Source organism: Microcebus murinus, chromosome 1, assembly GCF_040939455.1.
Source record: "Microcebus murinus isolate Inina chromosome 1, M.murinus_Inina_mat1.0, whole genome shotgun sequence".
Lineage (NCBI taxonomy): Eukaryota > Metazoa > Chordata > Mammalia > Primates > Cheirogaleidae > Microcebus > Microcebus murinus.
The window spans coordinates 27,420,243-27,447,901 of NC_134104.1; the positions used below are offsets into that span (position 1 = coordinate 27,420,243).

General features: G+C 36.0%; 1 protein-coding gene across 1 annotated transcript in view; it reads left to right on the forward strand.

Moving 5' to 3' along the window:
* Positions 1 to 27,659, forward strand: part of LOC105883110 (SAM domain-containing protein SAMSN-1) — a 55,843-nt gene that overhangs the window by 15,816 nt on the left and 12,368 nt on the right. The window contains exons 2-6 of the mRNA XM_012786025.3: positions 12,100 to 12,171; positions 15,722 to 15,871; positions 19,757 to 19,886; positions 21,747 to 21,898; positions 25,627 to 25,833. Of these exons, the coding sequence (XP_012641479.1) occupies positions 12,100 to 12,171; positions 15,722 to 15,871; positions 19,757 to 19,886; positions 21,747 to 21,898; positions 25,627 to 25,833 (711 nt within the window). The remainder of the gene's footprint in view (positions 1 to 12,099; positions 12,172 to 15,721; positions 15,872 to 19,756; positions 19,887 to 21,746; positions 21,899 to 25,626; positions 25,834 to 27,659) is intronic.

Genomic DNA, 27,659 nt, shown 5'->3' on the forward strand with positions numbered 1-27,659 from the left:
CCGTTCTTCTCGATGTTGTGGAATAGTTTCTGCAAGATAGGTACTAGTTCTTCTTTGTAAGTATGGTAAAATTCAGGTGTGAAGCCATCTGGACCGGGACTTTTCTTTTTAGGGAGATTTTTAATTGCTGTTTCTATTTCAGCTGTTGAGATTGGTCTGTTCAGGGAATCTATTTCTTCCTGGTTGAGCCTAGGGAGGCTGTGTGTTTCTAGAAATTTGTCCATTTCCTCCACATTTTCCAGTTTGTGTGCATAAAGATTTTTGTAGTATTCATAAATTGTATCTTGTATCTCTTTGGGATCAGTTGTGATATCTCCTTTTTTATTCCTGATGGAGCTTATTAGAGATTTCTCTTTTCTGCTTTTCGTTAGCTTAGCCAACGGCGTGTCAATCTTGTTTATTTTTTCAAAGAACCAACTTTTTGTTTTATTAATCTCCTGAATAGCTTTCCTGTTTTCAATTTCGTTTAGTTCTGATTTGATCTTGTTGATTTCACTTCTTCTGCTGGGTTTGGGGTTGGTCTGTTCTTCTTTTTCCAGCTCTTTGAGTCGTTTCATTAGATTGTCTATTTGTGATCTTCTTGCCTTTTGGTTATAGGCATTTATGGAGATAAACTTTCCTCTCAGAACTGCTTTAGCTGTGTCCCAGAGGAGTTGATAACTTGTCTCTCCATTGTCGTTTTCTTCATAGAAGTTTTTTATTTCCGTCTTGATTTCTTCATTTACGAAGTAATCATTTAGTAGGAGGTTGTTTAATTTCCACGTTTTTGTGTAGAAATGTGAGTTTCTGTTAGGGTTGATTTCTAGTTTTATTCCACTGTGATCTGAGAAGGTACATGGTATGATTTCTATTTTTTTAAATTTCTTGAGATTTTCTTTGTGTCCTAGGATATGGTCAATCTTAGAGAATGTCCCGTGAGCTGATGAGAAGAACGTATATTCAGTGGATTTTGGGTAGAATGTTCTGTAGATGTCTGTCAGACCCAATTGTTCTAGAGTTTTGTTTAAGTCCATTATTTCTTTATTAATTTTCTGTTTGGAGGATCTGTCTCGTGCCGTCAGTGGGGTGTTGAAATCCCCGGCAATTATGGAGTTGCTATTAATCCATTTGCTTAGCTCCAGTAAGGTTTGCTTTATGAATCTGGGTGCACCTAAGTTGGGTGCATATATATTTAAAATTGTTATCTCTTCTTGTTGGACTGTGCCCTTCACCATTATATAATGACCCTCTTTGTCTTTTACTACTTTTGTTGGTTTAAAAACTAAATCGTCTGAAATTAGAACTGCCACACCAGCCTTCTTTTGGCTTCTATTTGCTTGGAATATTGATCTCCACCCTTTTATTTTTAGTCTATGTGCATCCTTGCAGGTTAAATGTGTTTCCTGAAGACAGCATATACTTGGCCTGTATTTTCTTATCCATTCAGCCAGCCTATGTCTCTTGAGTGGAGAGTTTAAGCCATTCACATTTATTGAGAGAACTGATAGGTAAGGTAGATTACTGATCATTCTGTTGGGTTGGATGTTGTTGCTATGATTTGTGTCTTGAGCCATTGTAATATCTGGCCTTTAATATCTTTGGGTTTTGGTTGTTTTTATATCCGTGGATTATTATTATGATGTTCCGTGCATAACGCTGTTTTAAGTACTTCTTGTAGGGCTGGTCTTGTCTTGGTGAATTCTCTGAGCCTTTGCTTGTCTGCGAATGTTTTTATTTCTCCTTCATATATGAAGCTTAGTTTTGCAGGGAATAATATTCTAGGCTGGGCATTGTTTTGTTTCAAAAGAGTGAGAATGGGGCCCCAGTCTCTCCTTGCTTGTAAAGTCTCATTAGAGAAGTCTGATGTTATTCGAATTGGCTTTCCCTTGTATGTCACTTGCTTCTTTTGTCTTACAGCTCTTAGAAGGGCCTCTTTAGTTGATACTTTGGTCAGTCTGATGACTGCATGACGTGACGTCTTCCTGTTTGCATTGAATCTCCCAGGGGTCCTCTGGGCTTCTTGAACTTGTATATCGAGATTTTGAGCAAGACCTGGGAAATTTTCCTCTATTATATCTTCAAAAAGCTTGTCCAGCCCTTGAGTGCTGTCTTCCTCCCCTTCGGCTAAACCTATGACCCTCACGTTAGGTTTTTTCACATAATCCCACAGCTCTTGTAGACTTTGATCTTTTCTCTTGTTTCTCTGCTGTATTTCTGTGACTGATTTATTTAATTGGAAGGTGTTATCTTCAAGCTCTGAGATTCTTTCTTCTGCTTGATCCACCCTGTTCTTGAGACTTTCCACAGTATTTTGTAGTTCTCTGATTTGATTCTTCATCTCCAGGACTTCGGTTAAAGTTTTCTTCACTGTGTCAATCTCTTTGTTGAACCTTTGTTCCATTTCTTGGAGGTTTTTTGTGTTTTCTTGGTGTTGGTTATTGAGTTGTTGTTGCAGCTGGGTGAGTGTTCTTATGATCCACATACGAAATTCCTTTTCTGTCATATTGGTTGCCTGATTTTGGTCGGTGTCCGTTTCTAGGGGGCTGGTGCTCCTCCTTGGGGGTGTGTTTTCCGTTTGGTTCTTCATATTTCCTGAGTTCTTTCCCTGATTTCTTCCCATGTCGATCAGTTGTTGTTTCTTTCCTTAGGTTATTGTTTGGGTATTCACACACCTTGTTTAGTTTCTGAGGCGTTAGGTGGTGCCTGTGGGTGAAATTGGACCACTCCCTGTATATTGAGTCAGTGGGTGCCGTGGAAAGGCTGTGCAAGATGCTGTCCCTGTCAGTAGGTGGCGTTTGCTTGGAGGAACAGGCTATGGTGTTGATTTTGAGTCCTGTTATCAGCTCTCGTTCTGGGCGGAGCTGGGTTGGGTAAGCCTGCCCTCAGGCCGTTAGCAGGGGTCAAAGTTCTGTTCTCTGCTGTCAGGGCGGGGCTGGGATGGTCCCGCTCAGCCAGAAAGTCTGGGTGTGGGGGTGGGGCTGTCTGAGACCCACAGTCTGCAGCAGGCCTCGCTTCTTTCCACCCTCCCCAACTCCGCAGCTACTCCTGAGCCTCTGCCAGCAGGCCAGACCACAAGCCACCAGGCCTCCCCGGACTGTGATGCCGGCGGGGAGGTTCCCTGCACAGGAACGCCACCTGGGTTGGGCGCACGGCCTCCTCCTGGGACGTTCCGCCCGATCCGCCCCTGGAGGCACACAGACCTCTAGGACACCGATCCGCCCCTTGAGGCACACAGACCTCAGTAGGCTGTTCACGTATAATCCTTCTGTGCCCCGGGCAATGCTAGCCCTCGGTGCAGGGGATCTGGTCTGCAGGTCCGACCTCTGGGTCCCAGAGTTCAAACTGTATTCCCACCAGGGAGAGGGTTTCCGGTCCTAATTCACCCACAGGGAGCCCAAGCTGGGTCTATGTCTCTCAGCCTCTGAGTCGGCACCGTTTTCCTGGGAACAAGGTGCCAGCAGCACCTGGGAGGGCGGGCGGGGTCCCAAACGGGAAGGTCCCGTTCCCTGGAGGTGCCTCCGGCTGGTGGCTGTATTGTCTCTCTGGGCAGCCGCGGGTAGGGTCGGCGGAGGGGGGGAGGAGGCAATATGGCGCCTGCCGCGCGGCTCTCCGTGCACACGGAGGTGCCCGGAGGAAGTTGGGAACCTGGTGCCACGTCTGTTACAGGCTCACCGTTGGCAGGCGGCGGCAGTCTCTGGGCTGATGTCCGCAGGTCTCTCCACCCGCTGGGGAGCCCACCAGCAGTCCCGAATGCAGGGGAGGGGAAATAGCAAATCCACCTACCCTTGCCGCTGGTCTCCGGGCTGCTCCGGTGGTCTCAGCCTCCAGTTCTCCTCCGCAGCCTCCTCCCGTGGAGTCTCCCGGGGTCTCAGGTACCCCTCCTTCCGGCCCTTGTCCGCTGTATGCTCGTCTTCTTGCTTCTTTTCTCTAGTTTCTGCTAGAATCGGTCTTTTCTGCAGAGACCCTCTGTCTGGCGGTGTTATTCGTCCGCCATCTTGCTCCGCCCCCTATATTTGTATGTTTTGAGTCTTTCATTTGAGTATCGTTCTATTTAATGCTTATAGATTGAAATGATTTGGTCAATCACAGGAATAGAGTATAAAATTTCTCCAGGATAGAGTCTTGTCTTATTCATAGAGACAGCCCTTACTCCTAGTACAAAGTTTATCCATAGAAGCCACTTAATGTGTTCATGTTGAATTGCATAATGCAAAACTTTATGATCTTTAAACATAAGCAAAGCGTTTTCATTGGTGTAATGCAAGTAAGTTATAATTTGCTTTTGAAAAGTAATATAGGATTTGTCGATTGCTATGGTTTCCCCCAAGCCTCACAATTGTAGGATTTTTCTCCGTAGGTGCTACAACACTTAAGAACAGGGGCAATCAATGTGTGCTAAAATGTTTACTAAAAAGGCATCAGCAAATGGTTCGATAGGGAAGGTGGGACTTGATCTTGTTCTTGAAGAACAGACTGGGTTTGAGTAGGTGGAATAAAAGAAGACTGTCATTCTCTGAAAGAAAAACAGTATGAGCAACAGCTTAAAGATATAAATGTGTCCACATTGGCCAACAAGAAGTATTAGAAGTTCTGCTAAATCGGATTGACTAACATTGCCTGATACCATGGGGAGTCAAGAATGTGCCCCGTACTGAGCTTTATTTTGTTGACTAAGGAAGAGCTACTGGAACACTTTGAGGCTCAGTTCTCCTCAGCTGTAAATTGGAGAAATTAATACCTAACTCAGAGGGTGATTGTGTTTATGTAATAAAATAATTACAGATAAATAGCTTGGCATGGAGTTCGGCACGTAGCAAGCTCTTACTGTCTATCACAGCAATGTGGAGCAAGATGTATATTTTGAGAAGAAGGATGAGATGATGAGAACTGGTACTTCAGGAAAATTAGTCTAGCGTTGTGATAGTAGATGATTTTGGGGGCAAGAATTGGGGACAAAAGAGCTGAAAGTTGTTGCATTGGTTTATGAATTAGCACATATGTGAGTAAAAGTAATAAAAATGTTACCTACAATACAGATTTGGAGAAAGAAATGAACAGATGTAGAATTTGGAAGAGACTGCATTTGTGGTGCATTACATTTTGCCTATGTGTCCAAACTCCCGGAGAGAATGGTGAGTTTCCAACAGTGTAGGTGATGGGTTCAAAAGTAGAGCCAAAGTAGGTCAGCACAGTAAGCAGTAAGGGCCTTTTCTTTACTCTCCTCCCTTCCAGCCCAAAGGCAGACACAGAGTGACCTTGGGCTAGAGAAGGAGGGGAGGGAAATAAACCAATCTAATAGGTATTGTGAACACTATTTGGGTGATGGGCACACCTATAGCCAGGACTCAAGCATTACAGAAATGATCCATGTAACCTAAAACATTTCCACTCCTTAATATTTTAAAATTTAAAAAGTGGGTTCCCTGAAAAATTCTCGAGGATTTCAAGGAAGTGTTCACATAATGAAAGAATTCTAAGAGGATCAGGAGGTAGCATTTACTGTATTTATTTATGGGTTCAGTAGTTAGACAAAGACAGAAAAGAACTAGAATGTGTGCATAACACAATAACGTAGGGATGAGTGGGCCAAGCAGAAATTTTACAATGGGGCAAACAAGCTGAACAATTCAGGCTAGTGTGATCATGGTCACATTTTTTAAAAGCTTTTCATTTTTCTTTTGTTTTTTAGGATTTTGTAAGCATGTGTGATATCAAATGACTGAACTTTTGCCACATTATGCTTTTTACCTAAAAAAAGATATTTAAAACATATCAAAATATTATTTAAGAACTCTTTTCAACTAAAATAGAAATCACCATTTCTATTTAATTCCTAAAAGTATAGCATGACTTATAGTCTATGGATGCAATGTAAATTGTTGTAAATTATGTTGTAAATTATGCAGAGGTGAAATTGAGAATTTTAACTATTTAAATCTTTTTTACTCTTCAAACTTGTTTTGTTAACATTAAATAGGCTGATATGAATAACCACTTCTAGAGGTTATGGATCATTCTGCATTGATTTGTTTTTAAGTTCTAGTTTCTTTCCTTTGGGTAATCGTTGAGACAGTTTCAATTTGCAGAAAACATTTCTAGTTTTCGTATCAACTTCTGAAAGTAAAGCTTTAGCATGGAAAATCTGACAAAACTTTAGAAAACTATGGTGGAATCAGAGTCTGCCCTTTTTAAAGATATTTTGCAGTTAATAGAAAAGAAAACCAGAAAGATAGAATAGACCAATTGTTGTTCTTAAGAGTCCAGAGATGTACATTGAAGGTATTTAAAGCATTGATAAATGGTTGAGCTTTGGGTTGCCTTTATCTAAGCTTAACATGTTAGTGTCGAAGGCAAGGTTTTACAGTTCTGATTGTCTTTTAGCTTTCAGTTTCCTGATGCCCCACAGCAGCGTCCTCCTTTGGGACCACATGATAGTGCGATTATTTAACACTGAGGCAATCCTAACAAATTATTTTAAGTGAGTTAAATTTGTTTCACACTCTTCAAAAGATCTCAGCACCTGAGTTAGCTGGAACAATTAAATCCTCGAATGCCTTTGGATAAAGGCTGACAAGCTTATTGAGATTTAGCATTTTATTATAATAGAATATTCATATGAGGGTGTGCTGTAACGGAATTCTAATCTTCAAGAGTGTATTAGTAACCAACGTTCTATGTGCAATATTCAGAAGATGTGAGAACTCGTTGGCAAGAGTGTGTATAATTTTAATTTGCTAGTATATTTCAAAATACTGCAGATCTCTGACTCACATATGCAAATATTTTGTTTGAAATAGACAGAAACTTTTTCCATCAGTGCATTACTCAAATATTAAATCATGCTGGAGATGAGATTTTATTTGAAGACCCCAAAGTTCATGGCTGGTTAAGGAAGAAAATAAAGGTTTTTCTGGTTTTGGTCAAAACCTTCATTCACATTTCTAAAAAAAAGATCCTTTTCTCCTTCATGTTAGTAACTGCAGGCTGGTCATTGTTCTAAGAAACCTACTTAGTTCCATTCTCTGTGTTAAGCTAATTTTTCCATATAGTCCATACTTCTCAGATTGCAAATTTCTATGAAAGAAGAAGACAGGTTGTTATCAAAACGAGAGATGTGACTCAAAAAAAGGGAATCTTCTTGACTTCTTTTATATTATTCATTGCATTGTGTAGGAACACATGTATACAAACGTGTTCAAACACCACAATTGACACTTGTTGAGCACTATTTTGTGGAAGCCAAGTAAATTATATGGAAGAAAGTACTCTGCATCTTGTGATAACAGATAGTCTTCAAAAAGACAATCCAAAATTATGCGTTTATGTCAAAGTTAGTTGTACTAAAATGAATTTAGGAAACAAAACTTTATTTCCTTCTTCAATGTCTGCAGTTCCAAACAACTATGACATAAGCCATAGTTTTATAAATTAGTTTTATAAATAAGTTTTATATGATAGTTTTATAAATTATGTTTTTTAATAAAGTTAAAAAACTTTATTAAAAGTGTTAATGATAGTTTTATAAATTATGATAGTTCTATAAATTAGTTTTTTAATAAAGTTATGAAACCATTAATTCTTTATAAATTATCTTTCAGCTATTATATTGGTATATTTCATTTTTAACTCGACATTTTATTATGGAAAATTTCAAGTATGTGTAAAAGTAGAGAGTAGTGAAATCTATTTCCATACATCTACCTTCCAGCTAATTATTAAATAATGGCCAATCATGTCTCTTCTTTATGTTCATGTACTTGCTGACCTTCACTAGATTATTTCAAATGACAAATTAAAAAATAAACAACAATACTTCCTAATTATCACATAGCTAGTCATTTTCAAAATTTCCTCAGTTGTTTCTTGGATGTTTTTAATACAATGGTTTATTTGATCTATATCTAAACAAGATTCATTTGCTGGATTTGGTTGATATAACTCTTAAATGCTCTTAATTAATACTTTACCTCTTTCCCTTTAATGCTTTCTATTTTTTTCCCTATTGAACTTATTTTAAATTTCATCATATTATGAGGGTACAAATGTTTAGGTTACATATGCTGCCTTGCCCCCTTTTCTCCCCACAAGTCAGAGCTTCAAGTGTGGTTTTTGTTGTTTGTCCTGTAGTTTCTTGTTGTCTTGATTTTTTTTGATTGACTACATCCTCTTGGTATCTTTTAACATGCTTCTCTGTCTCTGTATTTCCTGATATCTGGTAGTTAGATACAGATCTTGATGTGATTGCTTTCTTATTCCTTTTTTTTTTCAAGAATATATCGTTAGTGGTTATTATGTGCATTCATCATGAATCACATATTCTGGTTGTCTTCCTTTTTTTGTGATTTTAGTGGCCATTGATAACCATTGCCTACATCCAATATTGCATTAGGTGTTTGCAAAGTGGTAATTTTATAATTTCATCATTTTAATTGATTAGCTAGAATACACACAAATAGAGAATAATTTTCTCTCATAAACTATTTAGCTATTCTGAAATACACTTTATACAGGAAAGGCAGATTGAATGCTTTAAGCTTTTCCTTTATTTGCCAGTTTTCATAATATAACTGTAACATTTCCCAAGGTAACCACCAAAATTTTCTTTTAGTATCTTTATAAACACATGAATTTTGACATTATACGTATTTCAACGTATTGCACTTTTCTCCATTTTGCTTTTTTTGCTTACACTATATCCTAGAGATAATTCCATTGCATTATGCAAAGATATATTTCAATTTTTACATCTATATACATTTCCACTGTGTGGATTTACCATATTATTGTTTAGTCAGTATGCTTTTAATAAATAGTCTTTACAGCTTTTTGGTAATATAAAAGTGCTACAATAAACGTGGATGTGTAAATCAACTCTTATCCAAATGTATCGCTGGTATAGACACATAGAAATTTAATTTCTGAGACAAAAGGTAAATATATATGTAATTATATATGTAATTTTGGTAGATATTGTCAAATTTGCCTCCATAGGTAGTATGACATTTTAAAAGTGCACTTCTAATTGCATAAGGAAAGACTGCATACATTTATATTAATACAAAATATGATTAAAGGCTAAATATGATCTAATGTCAATAGAAACAAAGAATTATCTAAAATGTGAATTGCATTTTTATTTAAGCTACTATTGCTGTTGATAGTTATTATGTTTATATAATTGCTCTGTCTTGATGGAAGCTTCTATCACAAGATAAGTTTTATTAAATCTAATTCACTATAATTATTTAATGCAAAGTTATCAATATTCAAACACATTCTCATTTATTAAGGACTATAATCTAGGAAGTAGGCTTTGCTTCCACATGATTCACCTTATCATTAGAAAACTTGACAGGAGCAGAAGTTGTAAATTTGTTCATTGTCTACACCTCATAGTAGATATTAGCCCCTTCTCATCATAAGCCATAACCTATACATCATGAACCCATCTCACAAAGTCACTAACTTTTAGACTAGGGAATAATGAAATTTTTAAAATATTCTTTCAAATACATAGATTTGCTAGTTAAGGGCATCTTAGCATGGATTGATATACTCCTCTGGCTTAAAACTGTTGAGTGATTAGCAGTAAGATGATTGACAAAACCCAAAGTAATAGTTCTGTATCCTTCATAAACCACTATTCCTAAATCTGCTTTTCTTTATTGATATAATGAGGGGAGAATTAATTTTAAAAGGTGGTAACTATTGATCACTTAATGGAAGAAGATAGTGTAGAGAAATGCTGAAGTGAGTCTATTTTGTGCCCTCCTGTGTAACAGGACCCATTATCCAGTAGTGGAAATCACTCAGTAACTCTCATTAATATTTAACAGGCAGGAGGCAGGCTGGATGTAGGCTACAAAATTGCCCTTGGCATGGGCTTCAAAAGTTCATAGAATGTTTTAAGTATATAAAAGAGTAATAGATTTCCCTGTGTTCAGATTGTTTATAAGCAGGACAACAATACCTTCAATTCCCCTCTGTGATTGCTCAGCAATGATGGCCAGATGGAAACGCCTACTAGGCAAGTTGGAGTGATTAATGCTCTGGGAAGTCACTCTTGGTTAGCAAGTACTGCATGAAAAGACTTTGTATTTTCCAGCGTGATTCTCAATTTTAGCCCTTCTTTTCCTCTCCTCTCACTATAACCTGAAGGGCTTGTTCAGCAGGGGTGGCAAGTCAGCAAAGGCGTTAATTGTGTCTAACACAGCCATTATCCTTGGGGCAATATTCTCCATCACACTATCAGGCTAACCCCTTGTCACATGTCAGGATCTTTTTATATCAGCTCATTTAAAAGGGAAACAAGCATTTTTAAAGATAGCTGGTGGGGAAACATGAGTATAAAAGTGCTTCTGAGGACTCGGAGCCTTTGAAGCTGACTTGAACAAAAATGGGCTGTCATTTCTGAAAGGACAATATAGCAGGTCCTCGATTCAAAGTCGTTTCCTTATAACATCAATGAGAAAAAGAAATCAGTTCCTGGCCATGGCCACTGTGTGGAGTTAGCATGTTCTCCCCATGTCTGAGTGGCTTTCCTTCCACATCCCAAAGAGGTGCCCATTCGGTGCATTGGTCTTTCTATGTAATCCCAGTGTGAGTGAGAGAGAGAGAGAAAGAGAAAGTGTGTGTGTGTGTGTGTGTGTGTGTGTGTGTGTGTGTGTGTGGAGTGCATCCTGCAATGGGATGGCATCCTGTCCAAGGCTGGTTCCTGCCTTGCCCCTGACCTGCCAGGATAGGCTCTGGCCTCCTGCAACCTTGAGGGAGAATAATTAGGTAAATAATTTTCTTATCTGTTTTAATTAATCTTTTAAAAATGTATGTATACCTCACATTTATTTCAATGTTTAATATTAGAAGTATTTTTAGTCTTTATTTAGAAGTTCAGGTATGTTTTATGTGCAGAAATATGCCGTAGAAATTTTCTTGTTTGTATCAATTAGCCCATGGTAAAACGAGTGTCATTAAAGCTGTTTCACTTAAAGTCACAATTTCTAAGAACTTATCCATGACATTAAGTGAGGACTTGGCTATAGATGATTTCATAGATTACTGACTTATATTATTAATTTTTCAAATTACCAGGCTATTTTTCAGTATTTATTTTTAAACTATGATAACCTAGAAATGAGATAAAGTCCTTAAGAAAGGACATATTCTTGAGATTTATGGATATACAAAAAACATAATATCAGATATTCAGCATCCCAAACAATGCATAAAATTAAATAGAGAGTAAGGAAATATCAATTTTTTGACTCAATGACTCTAAAGAATTTTAAGATGTGTTTAAGGGAATCATTTACTTTGTAGTATATTATTTATAATTACCTGCCTAGAATGAGTTGCATAATAAAAATTTAGCTTTGTAAGCAAAAAGTATCCAAGGGGACAGTCTTCTATTAACATATTGAGCTTATTCTCAAAACCAGTGAATGAAACTGACCCAAAGGTCTCATTGTAATTCCATTTTAAATTTGTAAAAATTCAGTTTTATTCCCAACCTGAGATCATGCATGCCTAAATGCTTCTTCCAATTTATTAATAGGTCTATGTGTGTGCTTTTTCTTTCTTGTGTCCAGCAGAGAATTTCAAATTATCAAGAGTTAGTAATAGGAAATGCACTTTTTGTTCATTTTTGTTTTAAACTTGATCTTTATGAAGTATAACGGTGGATCTACTCAGATGCTTGCTTTTTGTTTGCATGTTTTGTTGTTATTTGTGTATTGGTTGGTTGGTTGGTTAGTACCACATGCCATTACCTCATAGAAATAAGTCATTGGTTAGTTCATTTCAAGAAGCCTCAGTTTAGAAATCATAGATTCTTCAACTGCCTCGCCCAAGGGCAAAATTAATACTATAAATTGAAAATAATTTAACCAAGATTTTCTTCAAGGTGCTTAATACTGTAACATAAAATAAAGACATTTTATCAACTGTAAATATAAAAATGTTAATAGTTTTACCTTCAAAGCCTTTAGACACTCAAGAGGAAAGAGCTTTTTAAAGTTTGTATTTGTAAGAAATGGTGCTAATTAAAGTATAATCTATTTATTAGTTTTAGCAGTGAAAGTCACAAATTCTAAGTTTTCTTTTCTTTTCTCTCCTATTTAATAGCGCAGCAGCAGTTTTGGGAATTTTGATCGTTTTCGTAATAATCCCACATCAAAACCAGATGATTTAACTGAGGTTAGTATTTCATTCCATTTTTATGAATGTTATGCAAGCATATTATGAAATATTATGAAGACAATATCACTTCTACAAAGTACAGTAAGATAAATACATTTTCAGATCCTAGCCTTGCATATATTTTTGTGATAAATGAACAAACTATTATTTAGTACCTAGTACCATGCTGGGCATTAAGAGTAAATAGCTATCTAAGAACCCTAACAGATGTTTTGAGGCAAAACATGAATCTAAGAAGATAGTTAGAATTCAAAGTAACACCAGCAATTCCAAATTTCCTGAGCATTTCTACCATAAATCTCTCTCTCTCTCTCATATATATATATATATATATATATATATATATATATATATATATATATATTTCAAAGCTTATGTAAGTTGTAATTGCTTTAAATTAGGAAATGATCAAGTGGCTTAACTGTAAAGTTGTTAAGGAGAGCATAGGGCTGTTTAACTGCACTCTCACACTTCTACCACATACGCTGAAATGCCCCACTGGTGACCACTATATACACATTTGTAAACTATGAACACTGTAAATGCAGCTTAAGAAAAGCTTCCCATAAATTATTTTACATAATAATAAGACCAATAATATCAACATTTAATTAAGCACTTTCCATGAAATAAGTACAACTGTAAACATTTTACCTATCTATACCATAGGAACTATTAATATTTCTATGAAGAAATACCAATGAAGAAATATGCTTGCTTCATTTAGCAAAATGACTTCTAAACTAGAGTTAATAAATGATGAAGGCAGAACTAAACCTCTTCTCTCACTCCAAAGTTTGCCATACTATCTTATAGACCAAGGGCCATATGTGATAAGTGATTAATGAAAGATATAACAACTTATAATATAGTAAAGAGATGAGATGTATACTGAGAAAATTGAAAATACGTGCTTATCATTGAACCTGATTCAGTGACCTCACAGGTGATATATTCTTTTAAGGTCAATAGGTTTTAGATCTTACAGTTATCTTCAGATACATCTATCTATTAATATAATATTTTTAAATATTTTTATTTCAGTAATATATGCTGAACAAAGTGGAAATAAAATGACATATATTATTACTTTATAAATATCTCCATTGATGCTTAGATATGCATGTGTGGATGTATAATATATCTCCTTTTATCCATTTATATATTATATATCCCTTTTATATACCTACTTATTTATATGTACATGATTATGGATAAACTTCTATATGGCTATATGGTCAATCAACATTTATATGATTATAAGTAATATGATTTAATATATATACATATACATATGTATATATATAAGCAGACAGAGAGAAAGAGAGTGAAAGACATAATTTTACTTTCGATTGGCATCTTGTATAAACCTTTAACTCTCCATAATCATACATAGCTATATTATACTGTTATTTAGTTTACAATTCTACAGTTAACTTAGTCTGATAGCTGAGACTCATTTACGTTCATTGATTAATAATAGTGCCCTAGTACAGCATAGAAAAATGTTAAATTCAAGGAATATGGAGATAATTTCTTTGAAGCTTCTGTAAATAATGAGAGAAAAACCTGAAAAATATTTGTGGTACTTTTTCTGGAGCTAAGATAATGGTAAATTAACACCAGTAATAGTAAAATAATATAATTTTTAAATATATTTTAGTTAGTAAAATAATTTTATAATAAAGTTAGGGAAAGTTTAAGTAGAGAGAAGAGAGAAGAAAAAAGGCTAACTCTAAAATTTGAGGTGCTTCCAAATTATATTTTACTCAGGGCTTTTGAATTAAGCAAAGAATCTTTGCCTTTATAACCTTGAATGTAGAAATTAATAAAGTGCAATGAGGGTTTAAATTGGCTGTCCATTCATATTTATCATAGCCAATTTGGGGTAAGATATGAAGCAAAACATAATATTGATTAATAATGATGTTAACTATGTGGTTAAACTTTCATATTAAAATATTAAAGTTCACTAAAGAGAAGTTTCCCGTTATTTTTTATACTTAGGGAATGGCTGGCTGTCCACCTATCAGGAACAATGGGCAGTGCTAAACTAGATGACCTTCAAGGTTCCTTTCTTGCAAATGTGAGGTGTTAAGGATGTGCAACCCAAACATGTCCTCCAAAGAAAAATTGCTGCAAAGTTCTAAATGGGAAGTTTTATTTATTCAAAAAATATCAAGTGCCAGTTATGTGTTTGGAAGTATTCTAGACACTCAGAATAAAGAAGACAGATGACGTCTCCTTTCTCATGGAGCATGCATCATAGTGGGAGATGTCCATGCCAATGAAATGAAAAAACACATTGTTAAGTAACGTTAAGTACTTAGAAGAATAAATCAGACTAAACAAACAGGAAGTATGGACAGTGAAGAGGGTGATCAGTCAGAAAATTTCTCCCCTTTTATGTGACATGTGACTAGAAACCTGGATGACTGAAGGAAGACATTTGTGGATATCTAGGGCAAGCCAATGGCAAAAGCAAATACAAACCTTGGTGAAAACCTGACAGATGAACATCCAGGAGGCTAGCGCAACAATCTTGTATTACAGTTGTTTGCAAACAAGTGTGTATCAAAATCACTTGAAGAGCTTGTTAAAAACACAAATTGTCCCCAGCTGATGTTGATGCTAATGGTCCAGGGACCACATTTTGAGAACCACTGCTCTGATGAGCAAGGGAGAGCTGAGAAGTAGCTCAGGGGGAGGTGGTGAAGCTATTTCATTTCATATAGATTCCATATAATGCAACAAATACCACATTACAATATATGTTATATTAATTATATCACATTATTTTATGTTATGTCATAGAGATTTGTGGGCTATGAACACTTTATGTTTTATTCTGAGTTAGGAAGTCTGTGGTTTTAACAAAATTCCTAAGTACAGTCAGAAGCAGTTCATATAAGAGATTTGCTTAATTACAGCATGTGAATTACATGAAGATTTCTGTATTCATGTCTGCGAATAGTTCATATTTACTATTGCTTGAGAATGTGGGAAATGCACATGCCAAGATGAAAGAAAATGCAGTTTCTCAGTGGATTTAATTAACACCCCAAATTTTTAAAAATAACCATGACCCTCTTACTTTTTATGAGGAGCAACAGGATATTTGAAGGCCCATTCAGCATAGACACGATAGCCTTTCTAAAGTCTCTAATAAAATATCTCCCATCCATGCAGACACAATCACGTCCCACGTTTGGTATTGAATTCTATTTGTTCATCTCAAAAACAAGGAGGGGTAAAATGGTTCTTCAATACGGCTATTAAACAAAAGCCAAAATTCTTGAAAATAATTTCAGATGAGAAGCTCAAGGCCTTCATCAAACTTACTTTCTGAGTTTGTGTGTCACACAAGCAACCAGGCCTAGATAACTTTAAAGATTCGTATTATGCCCAGTTTGTTTGAAATTTTGGAGGCTGCTGTACAGAATGTATAGGAAGTCTACAAACTTAGATTCTTCTTTCTAACGGTGTTTTCTGAGCAATGCTTTTTATTTCTTGCTTATTTTGTCTTTTGTAAATGATTCAAAACTAGAAACATAATGGAGAACCCATAAATGAAAGTGGAGAACAAAATAAAACTTCAAGCAATGGAGGAGGTTTGGGTAAAAAAGTGAGAGCTATTTCATGGACAATGAAGAAGAAAGTGGGTAAAAAATACATCAAAGCGCTTTCTGAGGAAAAAGTAAGTGTACTCTGTTAATAATTTGTATTTTTCTATTAAATCTTTCTTGAAATATTCAATAAGTTCTTCTAGATACGGAAGTAGTCGGTGCTTTATGAAATATTTAAGCATTTATTTTCTACCTCAGTCATTATGCCCAGAAGTTGGAATGAAAAAATGTATTATTACTTCCATCTTAATAGAAGAAACTGAGACTCAGAAAGATCATGCATCTAGTATGTGCAAAACAACATATCAATAATATTGTAGCAAGCATCAGTACTCTATACCTTTTTATTGCTAAATAGTATTTCATTTTATAGATTAACCACATTTAATTTATCCATTCATCAGTTCATGGACATCTGGATTGTTTCTACTTTTTAGCTACAAATATTTGTGTTTAATTAATTGTGTGAAAATATTTTTTCATCTGTCTTGAATATATGATAATATATCTCTAATATTTTGAGAGGATAGCAAACTGTTTCCCTAAGCAGCAACAGCATTTTACATTGCTACTAGCAATGTATGAGGGTTCCAATTTATTCATATCCTTATCAACACTTTCTGTCTTTTTAACGCTAGCCATCCTAGTGTCATAAAGTGGAATTTGTGATTTTGATTTACCTTTGCTTTTGATTTACATTTCACTGGTGACTGATGTTGAAAATTTTTTTCATGTGCTTACTAGACATTTGTATATCTTTTCGCAGAAATGTTTATTCAAATGCTTTGTCTATTTTCATTAAGTTTTAAATGTTTTGTGTATCTTCCTGATATGTCCTTTATCAGATATATGACAGGCAACATGATATATTTTCTTGATTCTCTGGACTGTATTTTTACTTTCTTGATGGTATTTTTTGTGGCACAAATGCTTATGAGATAAACTCATAAAGATTTATTCTTATGTTTTCTTCTAAGTGTTTTATGGTTTCAGCCCTTAAATTCTGTTGTATGATCCATTTTGAGATAATTTTTCTATACAATATCTGGGAAGAGTACAACTTCATTTTTTTGCATGTGGATATCCAGTTGTCCCAACATCATTTCTTTAAAAGACTATTCTTTAGCCATTGTATTGTCTTGGTACATTTGTTGAAAATCAATTGACCATAATTATGTGGTCATAAACACATGAATCATAAAAATATGGGTTTATTTATGGACCTCTTAATTCTACTCTATTGATTTATATGTTTTATGTCTATTCTCTTTGTTAACGCACTTCAACAGGGCTTCTGTTCCTAGTACTCCATTAAAACAGTTGTCACCATCAGTAGTGACTTCTGTGTTGTCAAATCCAATGGTCAAATTTCTTTCTTCTTACTGCTTTTCAGCTGTATTTGACATAAGTGATTTACTTCCATGTAAAACATTCTCTTTTCTTGGTTTCTTTGGCTGGACATTCATTTGACTTGTCTTCTTCCTAACAGCTTCCTTTCTTGGCTCTGTATTCTTTTCTGTCCACCTAAATATTAAGTCTTCCTGAGGCTTGTTCCTGGATGGTTTACTCAATCCACCCTCTCTTCCAAAATGATCTTATCCAGTCTTATGACTTTGTTTTTCACAATTATATCTCTAGCTGTGATCTCTTCACTTATCTATTCTATTTATACAACCAGTTGTTTATTTTATACCATCATTTAGATGCTCACTAAATAGCTGAAATCTAATATATCTAAAGCCGAAATATTGATTCCCTTCACTTCTACTAAAAAAAAATGGTTTCTCATCCAGTATTCTCAATGGCAACAGACAACATTGTTATAACTCTACATGCTAAAAAGAAGAGGGAGGAGGAAGAGGAAAGGAAACCTAAGAATCATTCTAAATTCCTTCTTTCCATCATTTTTTTTCAGTAATTCATGAGTATATCCTGGTGGTTCTAACTCCAAAGTATATCTAAAACCCCTAATTTGTCCATGTAAACTGTTACTGCCTTAGACTAAGTAACCAAACTCTCTTGCCTAGATCATCACAGTGACCACCTAATTGGTTTCCACTATTTTACTCTTTTCCCCATAAAATCCATTATCCACATGAAATCCAGAGAGAACTCTAAAAAGTGGAAATCAGGACATATAACTCCCCTGGTTAAAATTTCAAAGTGCCTTCACAATGTACTCCCTTACTATGGTGTTTTCATTCCTTCTCCTGAAAAGCAGACCCCAAGAAGGGAATAGAAGCACCAAAGATAAAGAAGAAAAAGAAGAAATGGCCAGGGAAAGCCTTTAGATTGCAATGCAAATATGAAATTTGTAAAAGGAGAGGGAGAAGGAAGGAGGATCAGGGTAGACAGCGTCTCAGACTTCAGCAAAATTCTGAGAACGCTTTGGCCAGATTGATAACGAATTCTTTTACCAAAGTTTTTCACTGGAGGAGCTCCACATCCCACCAGAATGGGCTCAAATAATACCCTCACATTTTCATCACTGGCAGGAAACAAGGCTTCAGCACAAAGGCAGTGGTAGATACAGAAAGGCAATGTTGTGGCTGTCAGTAAAGAAGGGTCCCATAGCAAGAGATCTAAGTGGCATATTTCCATGGCCACCATGCATGACCTTTAAAGCTCTTTGTGATCTGGCTCCAGTCTACTTCTCTGCAGTTATGTAGCAATATTCTTCTTTTTCTCACTACATTGGCATTTGTTTTTCTCTGCACAATCCAAGCTAATTTTCAGTTAAAAGCTGTCTCTAAAGCTTCACATCTGTAGTATTTTCTTACCATTCAGGTTAATAATTGAGAGCATACATTGACTTATGGATGAGGTCTTTCAGGCTACTTTATCTAAATCAGCCAATCTTACCCTAACCCTAACCTCAGTAGCTAATTTTCTCACATTACCAGTTTTATTTCCTTCATAGCACTTCTTATTCTCTGAAATTGTCTTATTTTGTTTATGCACATCTCCCTAAACACTCCACACACAGACTACACACACACACACACACACACACACACACACAGATGTAGACTAACATACTAAAATGTTCTTCATTAGAATTAGGACACTGCTATCATGTTTACTCGGATAATCTCCAATTTCTAGAACTGTGCCCAGTACCTAAGAGGTATTCTATAAACTATATTGAATGACTGAAGGAAGGAAGAAGGGGATGGATAAAAATAGAGAATCATATTGATGGATATCATATGTGTATTCTGAAGTTTCATCAATGTTTAGAAATACTGAAAAATGAGAAATATTAAATTATTTTCTGATAACTATTAAGATTCATAGGTTTTGTCCAAACTATCTAAATATGGAAAACATTTGAGATGTTTTCAAGGAAATACAATTTGTTTTGAAATTGTCTGTCTTTTCTAATTTTATGCAAGATTTGCTTTTCACTTGACTAGGTGGCAAGCACAGTATGAGATTTGTAAAGCTTCTTAGATAAGCTTTGCTTTAGAATTGCAAAATATGCATGTTTTATTCATATCTAGTGATCTGGTAGGGTGCAAATAACTGACATGAAACAACTATGCAGAGTTTAAACTTGTAGTATCAGACCTCAATGGATTAGTAATGGTGGTAAATAGATAAGGAGAACATGAAGTAAAAGTGCTTCAACACATAAAACATAGATGTCAATAAATCTAACATTTCTGATTAAATAATTTTGGTATGATATTCAGCCTAATTTGTAAAAATGAATCATTATGATCTCAGATGATCTCCACAATGAGGTATGTCTCATTTAAAGAATTTTTCCAAGAATACTGTAAAGTGTTTTGCTAGAAATTGCACTACAAATTAATGACTCTCATATTTTATGCTGATGTATTCCTAAGTATTTTATTGCTAAAATATGTCTTGTTTATTAAATCAATATGCATATTGAACATCTCCATGGAAATCTGTTCTCTGCACTTAACCTCTGATATGTTTTTCTGAAGGATGAGGAAGATGGAGAGGGTGTCCTCCCATATCGAAACAGTGACCCTGTGATGGGGACCCACACTGAGAAGTTCTCCCTTAAAGCCAGCGAGTCCATGGATAGTCTCTACAGTGGGCAGAGCTCTTCAAGTAAGGCTAATAAATAAAGAACAAGGTCCTAGGTGTGAAGCCTGTGTTAAATTAACTAAACACAACAAATTTTTATCAAATTAGCAACAAGGTTCCAACTACTCCATAAAAGAAATGGTGAACACGTAATATGTATTGAATCTATACGGAGTTGCTCTTGTTTAAAATGATGTGTAATATATTAGATAAAATTATGTGTTGTTTTAAAACTTTTAATGCTGTAGTCAACAGGGTTCTTGGGGATGTTCCTCAGAAACATCATGTTGGGTAATTAAATATGCATCCCTAAAAAAAAATCTATGCTTGGGAGAACTACTTTTACCTTGAGTCATAATGTTTAAAATGACTTGAGTAAGATAAATAAAATCCTGTTCTCTATCTCTGTTCCTCTCTCCTTTCCTCCCTCCTATCTCTCTTTTTTTCTTTCTCTCTCTCTCCCTCCCTCCCCCACTTCCCATACTTTTTTCTTCCTTTCCTTTCCTTTTTTTCCTGAAGTACTCTGAAAAGTGAATTCTATTAATTAGAATGTACTGGCCAGGTGTGGTGGCTCATACCTGTAATCCTAGCATTAGGAGACCAAGGCAGGAGGATTACTTGAGGCCAGGATATCAAGACCAACCTGAGCAAGAGCAAGACCCCATCTCTACAAAAATCAGAAACATTAGCCAAGTGTGTTGGCACACACCTGTAGTCCCAGGTACTCAGTAGGCTGAGGCAAGAGAATTGCTTGAGCCACCTGGGTGGCTCTGTGGTGCCATGATGGTGCCACTGCTCTCTAGCCTAGGCTACAGAGTGAGACCCTGTCTCAAAAAAAAAGTACCATGAAAAGCAGGGCCTGGAGTATTCACTGAAAGGAAGGTATAAGAAGATGGTGGCCCCATTTAACTGAAATCATGTAGAACTCAATTTCTGTAATTAGATGCAACTCACCTTTCTCTTATGCCAGTTCATATATAACATGGGAATATCTCGAAGGGTCTTTACCTTATATCACAGTGGATGGTAGTGAACCTGGGCTGTTCTCTCATTGAACCAAGTGCTGGAAGGCCAGACTGAAGGAGGAAGGAAATGATGACTGGAGATGGGGTTTGGAAAAAGAGAGTTACTTCCACTGGGAACCATTCTTGCCCCCAGGCAGATAGCAAAATGGTATCTCTTTCTCTTTTTTCCCTGAGGTTCAAGATCAGAAAGGAAGGGGACCAGAAAACAAGGATTTGGAGCAGTTTTAAAAGTCTGGTTTAGAACAGTTTTGAGCCACCTGAGGGTAGACATTCAAACACACTTCCTCCTTCCCTTTCACTCACACAGTAGACAGAAGTGCGACCTTTTATGCACAGTAAGTTGCCTCCAAATGGCCTTGGGTACACAGGAGCAACTCTGGGCTAGAATTTTTGCTACAGTTGTGATAAGTTATAGGGAACCTTGCATGTTTTAACCATTCGTGATCAATAGCACACAAAGATAAAATTGTTTCCATTAGTTTGTGTCTTTGTTTACATGAACAAAATAATTATTTGACTTCACAAGTTAAACCTACACCTTCCTCCTTTTTTGCAAGCGTCCAATAATTAATACAGTGGGTGCTGGATCAGATCACACAGACCAAGTGAGCGGGTGTTTGGATTAGCGGTTGAGGAGAGATTGGCCAGTTTGGCAGGAAAAATGTCAGAAATGGCTCAGAGGACAGAGTAGTAGTGAACCTGGGGAGTGACGGGGAGACAGACACTGGGATCAGTCAGTTAGAACCCCATCGTGAGACTAGCACCCAGTGGGGTGGCATCATCAACACTTAGTTGTGTCCAGATACTGGTTCAGAATGTTACATGCCTTCAATGAGAAGTGAACCTCTGCTCTCCTCAGGTGGAATAACAAGCTGCTCAGATGGTACAAGCAACAGGGACAGCTTTCGACTGGATGACGATGGCCCCTACTCAGGACCATTCTGTGGCCGTGCCAGAGTACATACTGATTTCACGCCAAGTCCCTATGACACTGACTCCCTCAAAATCAAGGTGAGAAGACATCATATCCACCTTATGAATGGTTTGTCAAATGCTGCTTGTATGATATGTTTCAGGAAGTAGAAGCAGTGGAAAGTAGTTGTGTGAGTGTGTTCTTCCCAACAGTAGAACTGGGGGCAAGTTAACTGTGCCAAGAACTTGAATAAAACTTGTGAGGTAATAAGGGGAAATCAGTCTATTCAGGGTATTCACATACATTGCTATTAAGCAGATAATATAGGCTCAGAGTCTATCAGGAGGGAAGGAGTTATCTATGTTTTTCTGAAAACTGAAATTCTCACAGGTTGCTGGAGGTGCCCAGCTCTGCCTGATACTTACAGGAGTAAAAATAATGAAGTCAAGGAGAGGGAGAGAAGTAGAAATATCAGGCAAGAGCCCAGCACAGCAAAGGCCTTGGGAACCAGACTTTGCCAGGCAACTCTAGTGCTTTTTAAACTGGTTGCTGTGAGTAACCAGAGATCTTTTCTCCCAATGGCATTTTCTCCTGAATCCCCTCTTCTTACTTTTATTCTCTGTTTTCACTTTCTATTGCTATGTAATAAATTACTCCAAACTTAGAAACATCAAACAACACAAATTATTGTTATCACACAGTTTCTGTAGGTCACAAGTATGGGCATGGCTCAACTGAATTCTCTGCTTAAGGTCTTTCCTGGCTGAAATCAAGGTGTCAGCCTGGTTGCAATCTCACCTGAGGTCTGAGGTCCTCTTCTGGGCTCATTTTCTATTGGAAGGATTCAGTTACTCCCGAATGTAGGACTGAGGGCCCTGCTTTCTTGCTGGATATCAAATGGGGGCCATTCTCAGCCCTTAGGTTCCCCAGCCAGGGCCCTCCCTACAACATGGCCAGCAGGAGAAAACCCACCCAAGCTTTAACATCTTTCTTTTTAAGGGATCCCATCTGATTAAGTCAGGACCACCCAGATAATCTCCCTTTTGATTAACTCAAAATCAACTAATTTGGTGCATTATTTATACATGTAAAATCATATAAGGTAACATAATCATGAATGTAAAATCCATCATTTTCATAGTCTTCCTCACACTCAAGGGGTGGGATTGGTTATGATAGCACAAATAGAAGAAGACTGTGCTAAGATACTTTATAGATGTTAAATTATTCCTTATAGTATTGCAAAGTGCTAAAGCTAAAGGGATACAAATTATGAATTTTCTATGCTGTTAACACCAAGTGAATGTCAACTAATAACTATGATATGTTATGAAGTATCTTTTCCCTCTATCCCCTCTATGCTATTGAATCAGAGTAAGCTCAGCTGGAGAATGATAAAAGCATTGTTCCCCACAATCAGCTCCTTACATGCAATGATTTGCAGCCTAAGTTCAAGTCTTATGGAAAGGATGGCTGTACCCTAATAACCATTTTGCAGGGAGGGAAATAGAAGGAAATAAACACAACACGTTTTGACTCAGGATAGTTTTCCAACTTCCCTACAATACAATGCCAGTGTGCCACTGCCAGCACTGCCCAAGGTGATTTTTATGGAGTTCTTATAGGACACAATAATAATCCTCCAGTTACCACTGAAGATTGAAATACCCTTGTTCCCATCAAAGGTCTTAACCAAAATGAAATTAAGTCTTTGCTTGATTACCAGTGGGTTCTCTTGAATGTGTAGGTTTATAAATTTAAAGGAAGTTACATGTTTATGAATTTAAAAAGCTTTTGAAGAATTAATAAAATTATGTCAGCTTTGATAATGTTTAATAGCCAATTAAAACTTCTGGGTAGCATTTTTTTTTTAAATTTCAGAATATTACAGGGGTACAAATGATTTGGTTACATAAATTGCTTTTGTACCATGCCCATCCCTCAGATAGTGTGCATTGTACCCATTAGGTGTGATTTTACCCAGTTCTTCCTTCCCTCACCCACCTGGTTGATTTCCAGTGAATGTTATTTCCATACGTACACATAGGTGTTGATTAGTTCCAATTAAATGGTGAGTACATGTGGTATTTGTTTTTAAAGCATCTTTTTGTGTACCAGATATCAGGCATTATGTTAGGTGCTAGACATACAGAGATCAACACAAAAAAAGTGCTAGAAAAATCTGAGATTTCTAGACTTTAGATTTTACTGACTTAAGATACATTGATAATGGTAAACTTGATTTATGGACATAGAATAAAACATCTACTTGTTATGTTTCAGATTAAATTTATTGATTAAAGAGGTTCATTAACCCAAAAGTTTACAAGTTTAAAGGATAATAAGAAGGATGCATAAAGGACTGCCACACCTAGAAACTTTCAAGAGTTCCTCAGTCTGCTTAGCTGATGCTATCCAGCCTGAGATTTGATTCCCCTGCAGGGATGGGGAATCTGCGGTCAAATCCATAACCTTTATTAAAAATATTTTTTTCTGTAAAATTTAGATTCAGTCAAAAGGCTGCACGCAAGGATCCAGAATACTACATGTGGCCCCAAAGCCACAGGTTCCCCACCAGGACGTACTAGCTCACAGGCCCACACAGACAGTTGATCACAAGTCAGAAAAACCAGATCTTTCAATCACACTGAATTCTGCCATTATAAGAAAAATTTGTGTTTAGATGGAAGAACACATATTCACAGAAAAAAAAGAAAAATACTTTTAGTAGAAGATTTAGTGCTTAGTTTGTTTGAAGGTAAACTCTTAAAAGTGGCAAAAAATATTGGACTCCCAGGGTCGATAGTCCTAAGTCTCAAAGGAGTAACTATGACTCTTAAAGGTAGACACTGCACTTGCATAGAAATCAATTTTCTTTACAAAGAAATACCCCCGTGGGGTTTTGTACTCTTGCCAATAACTGGCAGTACAGCCAGTAGCCCGTTATGGTCTTGGACATGAATAAAGAAAAAGACCAATTAGTTTGTCCATCCCAAAGGGCTTCCTTCACTCTTCAATCCAAATTTTGTTGTGGAACTTGATCTAAATATTAGAGGAGATGAATTAGTACTGTAATAAGAATTATGCAGCATAATTTATCCATAGTGCACACATACTCTTATGTGAGCTCTGCACAATTTAATTATTTTAGATGGATGCAATACCTTAGAGGGGTTTATTTTACACTGTAGATAAATATAATATTTCAGAAGAACTAGAAGCACAGGCAGAGTCATAGACTTCTCCTTCTTCTCCTTCCCTAGTTAGGGAGCTCCCTCGGGAATGACAGCTTTAGCTTTGCAACATATATATTGCTTTGACACTATAAATGAAAAGAGCATCATTTTTTAGTTCAGACAACTTGAACTTTAGTTCTGGTTCTGCCATTAACTTCCTGTAGGCTCTTGAGAAGTCATTTAATATATCTCCTTATTTTTCTGTAATACTTAAAAAAGTATGATACCTATTATATGCGCCTAAGAGGTGTGCTGTAAGCATAAAATGATTTAGTGTATGCAAAAGTGTTTTTTAAATTATACCGTGCTCTACAAATATAAGTTGATATGATAACAAAAACATAAAAGTATCATCAAATGTATGTAAAAGCTTTTTGTCAAGCATGTTGAAATTTTCTTCATTATTACTAGTAACTAATTTCCTTAACCTTTTGAAAGACGTGAACTTTTAGATTTATTTCTGTTATCTCTGAACCCCTATAACATAATGTTCTCATTATTCTAGTTTTGTTTAATTTCATTGTTTCTATCAATTTTCATAAAATCATCATTCTTTGAAATCTGATTTGTCTATGTGTCTTTGCCCTTAGAAAGGAGACATCATAGATATTATCTGCAAAACACCAATGGGGATGTGGACAGGAATGTTGAACAATAAAGTGGGAAACTTCAAATTTATTTATGTGGATGTCATCTCAGAAGAGGAAGCAGCCCCCAGAAAAATAAAGGTGCACCAAAGAAGTAAAAGGGAAAAACCTAAAAGTCTGCAGGAGTTCTTAGAGAAGATTCACCTTCAGGTTAGCAAACATGGCCAACTTGGTTTTGGTGGGTATATGAATGGAATAATCATGGAGAGTGGACCAGCATTTGTACAGTGTTGTTTAAAAATACAAGACTTACAGCAAAGAAAATCTGTTTTCCTAGAACAGTTCTTATTTCTCCTTTATTACTTTTATTATACAAGGACAGGTCTTGATATAACATCCCCCGGACCAAACCCTGATAGCACTTAACAGTGACAGTAGAGATTAATTTTGAGAAAGTACAGCGAAAAATGAAAAATACCTAGGAGAATAAAAGGCCCAGAGAAAATATCTAAATGAGAATGATAAAGAGAGCATGAAGAGTAAAGTAAAAGTCCAGAGATGTGAAAGGAAAAATGAAAAGGAAAATTGTATATTCTATAGAGCAGAGATCAAAATCAAGTTGAGAGGAGATCAGTAAATATAATGGTTTTAAGAATAGTCTGTTAGGAAACAGTGACGTCATTAAGTCCCACAATGATTGTGTAAAGGAAAGTGTGTTGTTCTATGTATATAATCCAAATATTTTCTTGTAATATTAGCAAGACTTTCATGAAATATCCACCTTGTTAAATGGTGTGTACATACAATATACCTACTCTCGATCAATTTACAGTTTTGCAATCCATTTCTAAAATTAACTCAGCAGTACTTTGGTAGTTTTCAAAATTCATCAAGGTAATAGCCAATTAAACTTTCTCTATTGTGTTTTTGAATTATCTAGCTATGTTTCTGTGTGTAGACACACTAGCTATGCCTTCCTGTATTACTATTGGTGCATCCCAAATGGGATGCTCCTTGCAGAAAATACAGGTTGGAAGCTTGCTTGCCTCTGCTGTTCATTTGTTGTGTGACCGATGAGAAAACCAAGTTCTAAGGTAGCGAGATGACTTGTCCAAGAACCCACAGTTAGTTAGATGGTTGCGTCAGAATGGGAATTTTTCTGTTCTCTATTCTAATTTGATATTCAATTAAAATACACTTTTTAAAAATGAATTGTCATAGCTCTTGCTTTCCTTTTTTTGTCATTATTGTTAAAAAAAAAAAGCTGGTAATAAGTTCTGCCTGATTATTTCAAACTTTTAGACTTCCTCTTATTTTAGTAAGTAAAATAAGGATATTGAAATCATGATTAAGTAAAATGGGAGGAATTTTTGAGGAAGTTGAAAAGCCCTCAATTTTACTTTGCATTTTTATTCTGTTAGAGAAGACAGAGGTTACACAAATAACATACGGACTTTGAAACCAAATGTCTATGAATTTTAAACTAATATATTTTGATGCAAATGATGGACAAAATATATATGCTGAGAAAAGAAACAATATTGTCCCCAACTACAGTGCTTTTATGCTTAATAAATTATTTTAATTAAATAGAAATTCCAGAATTCCTTAGGTGTATATAATGCTTTTTAACCAAAATGCTAAACCCATATTTTATAGAATAATGTCTGTTTCAAACTCATTTTTAACCCATACTAAGAGTTGATAAGAGTGGATGTTTTTGCAACCAAGCAAACAAGAAGATATGTAAACTCAGAGATATTACTATATAGTATACTACTCTGCTAGGGGCATTTTATTGATAGACTTTCTCGTAAATGCTAGCTCTGTCAATTTAGCTAGTAGAGAAGTTAAAAGTGCCAAATGGGATGTATGATCCAGCTATTTAATTAATCCATGATTTGGATTTGTATAGCTTAAGATAATTATTTTATCTTTACATTTGCCCTTCTAGAAAGTGAGAATTGTATAACATAATCTTTTAAGTGCTCTAGAGTTCATATGCGGGAAACTAATACAAGTAAAGTTAAGCAGAA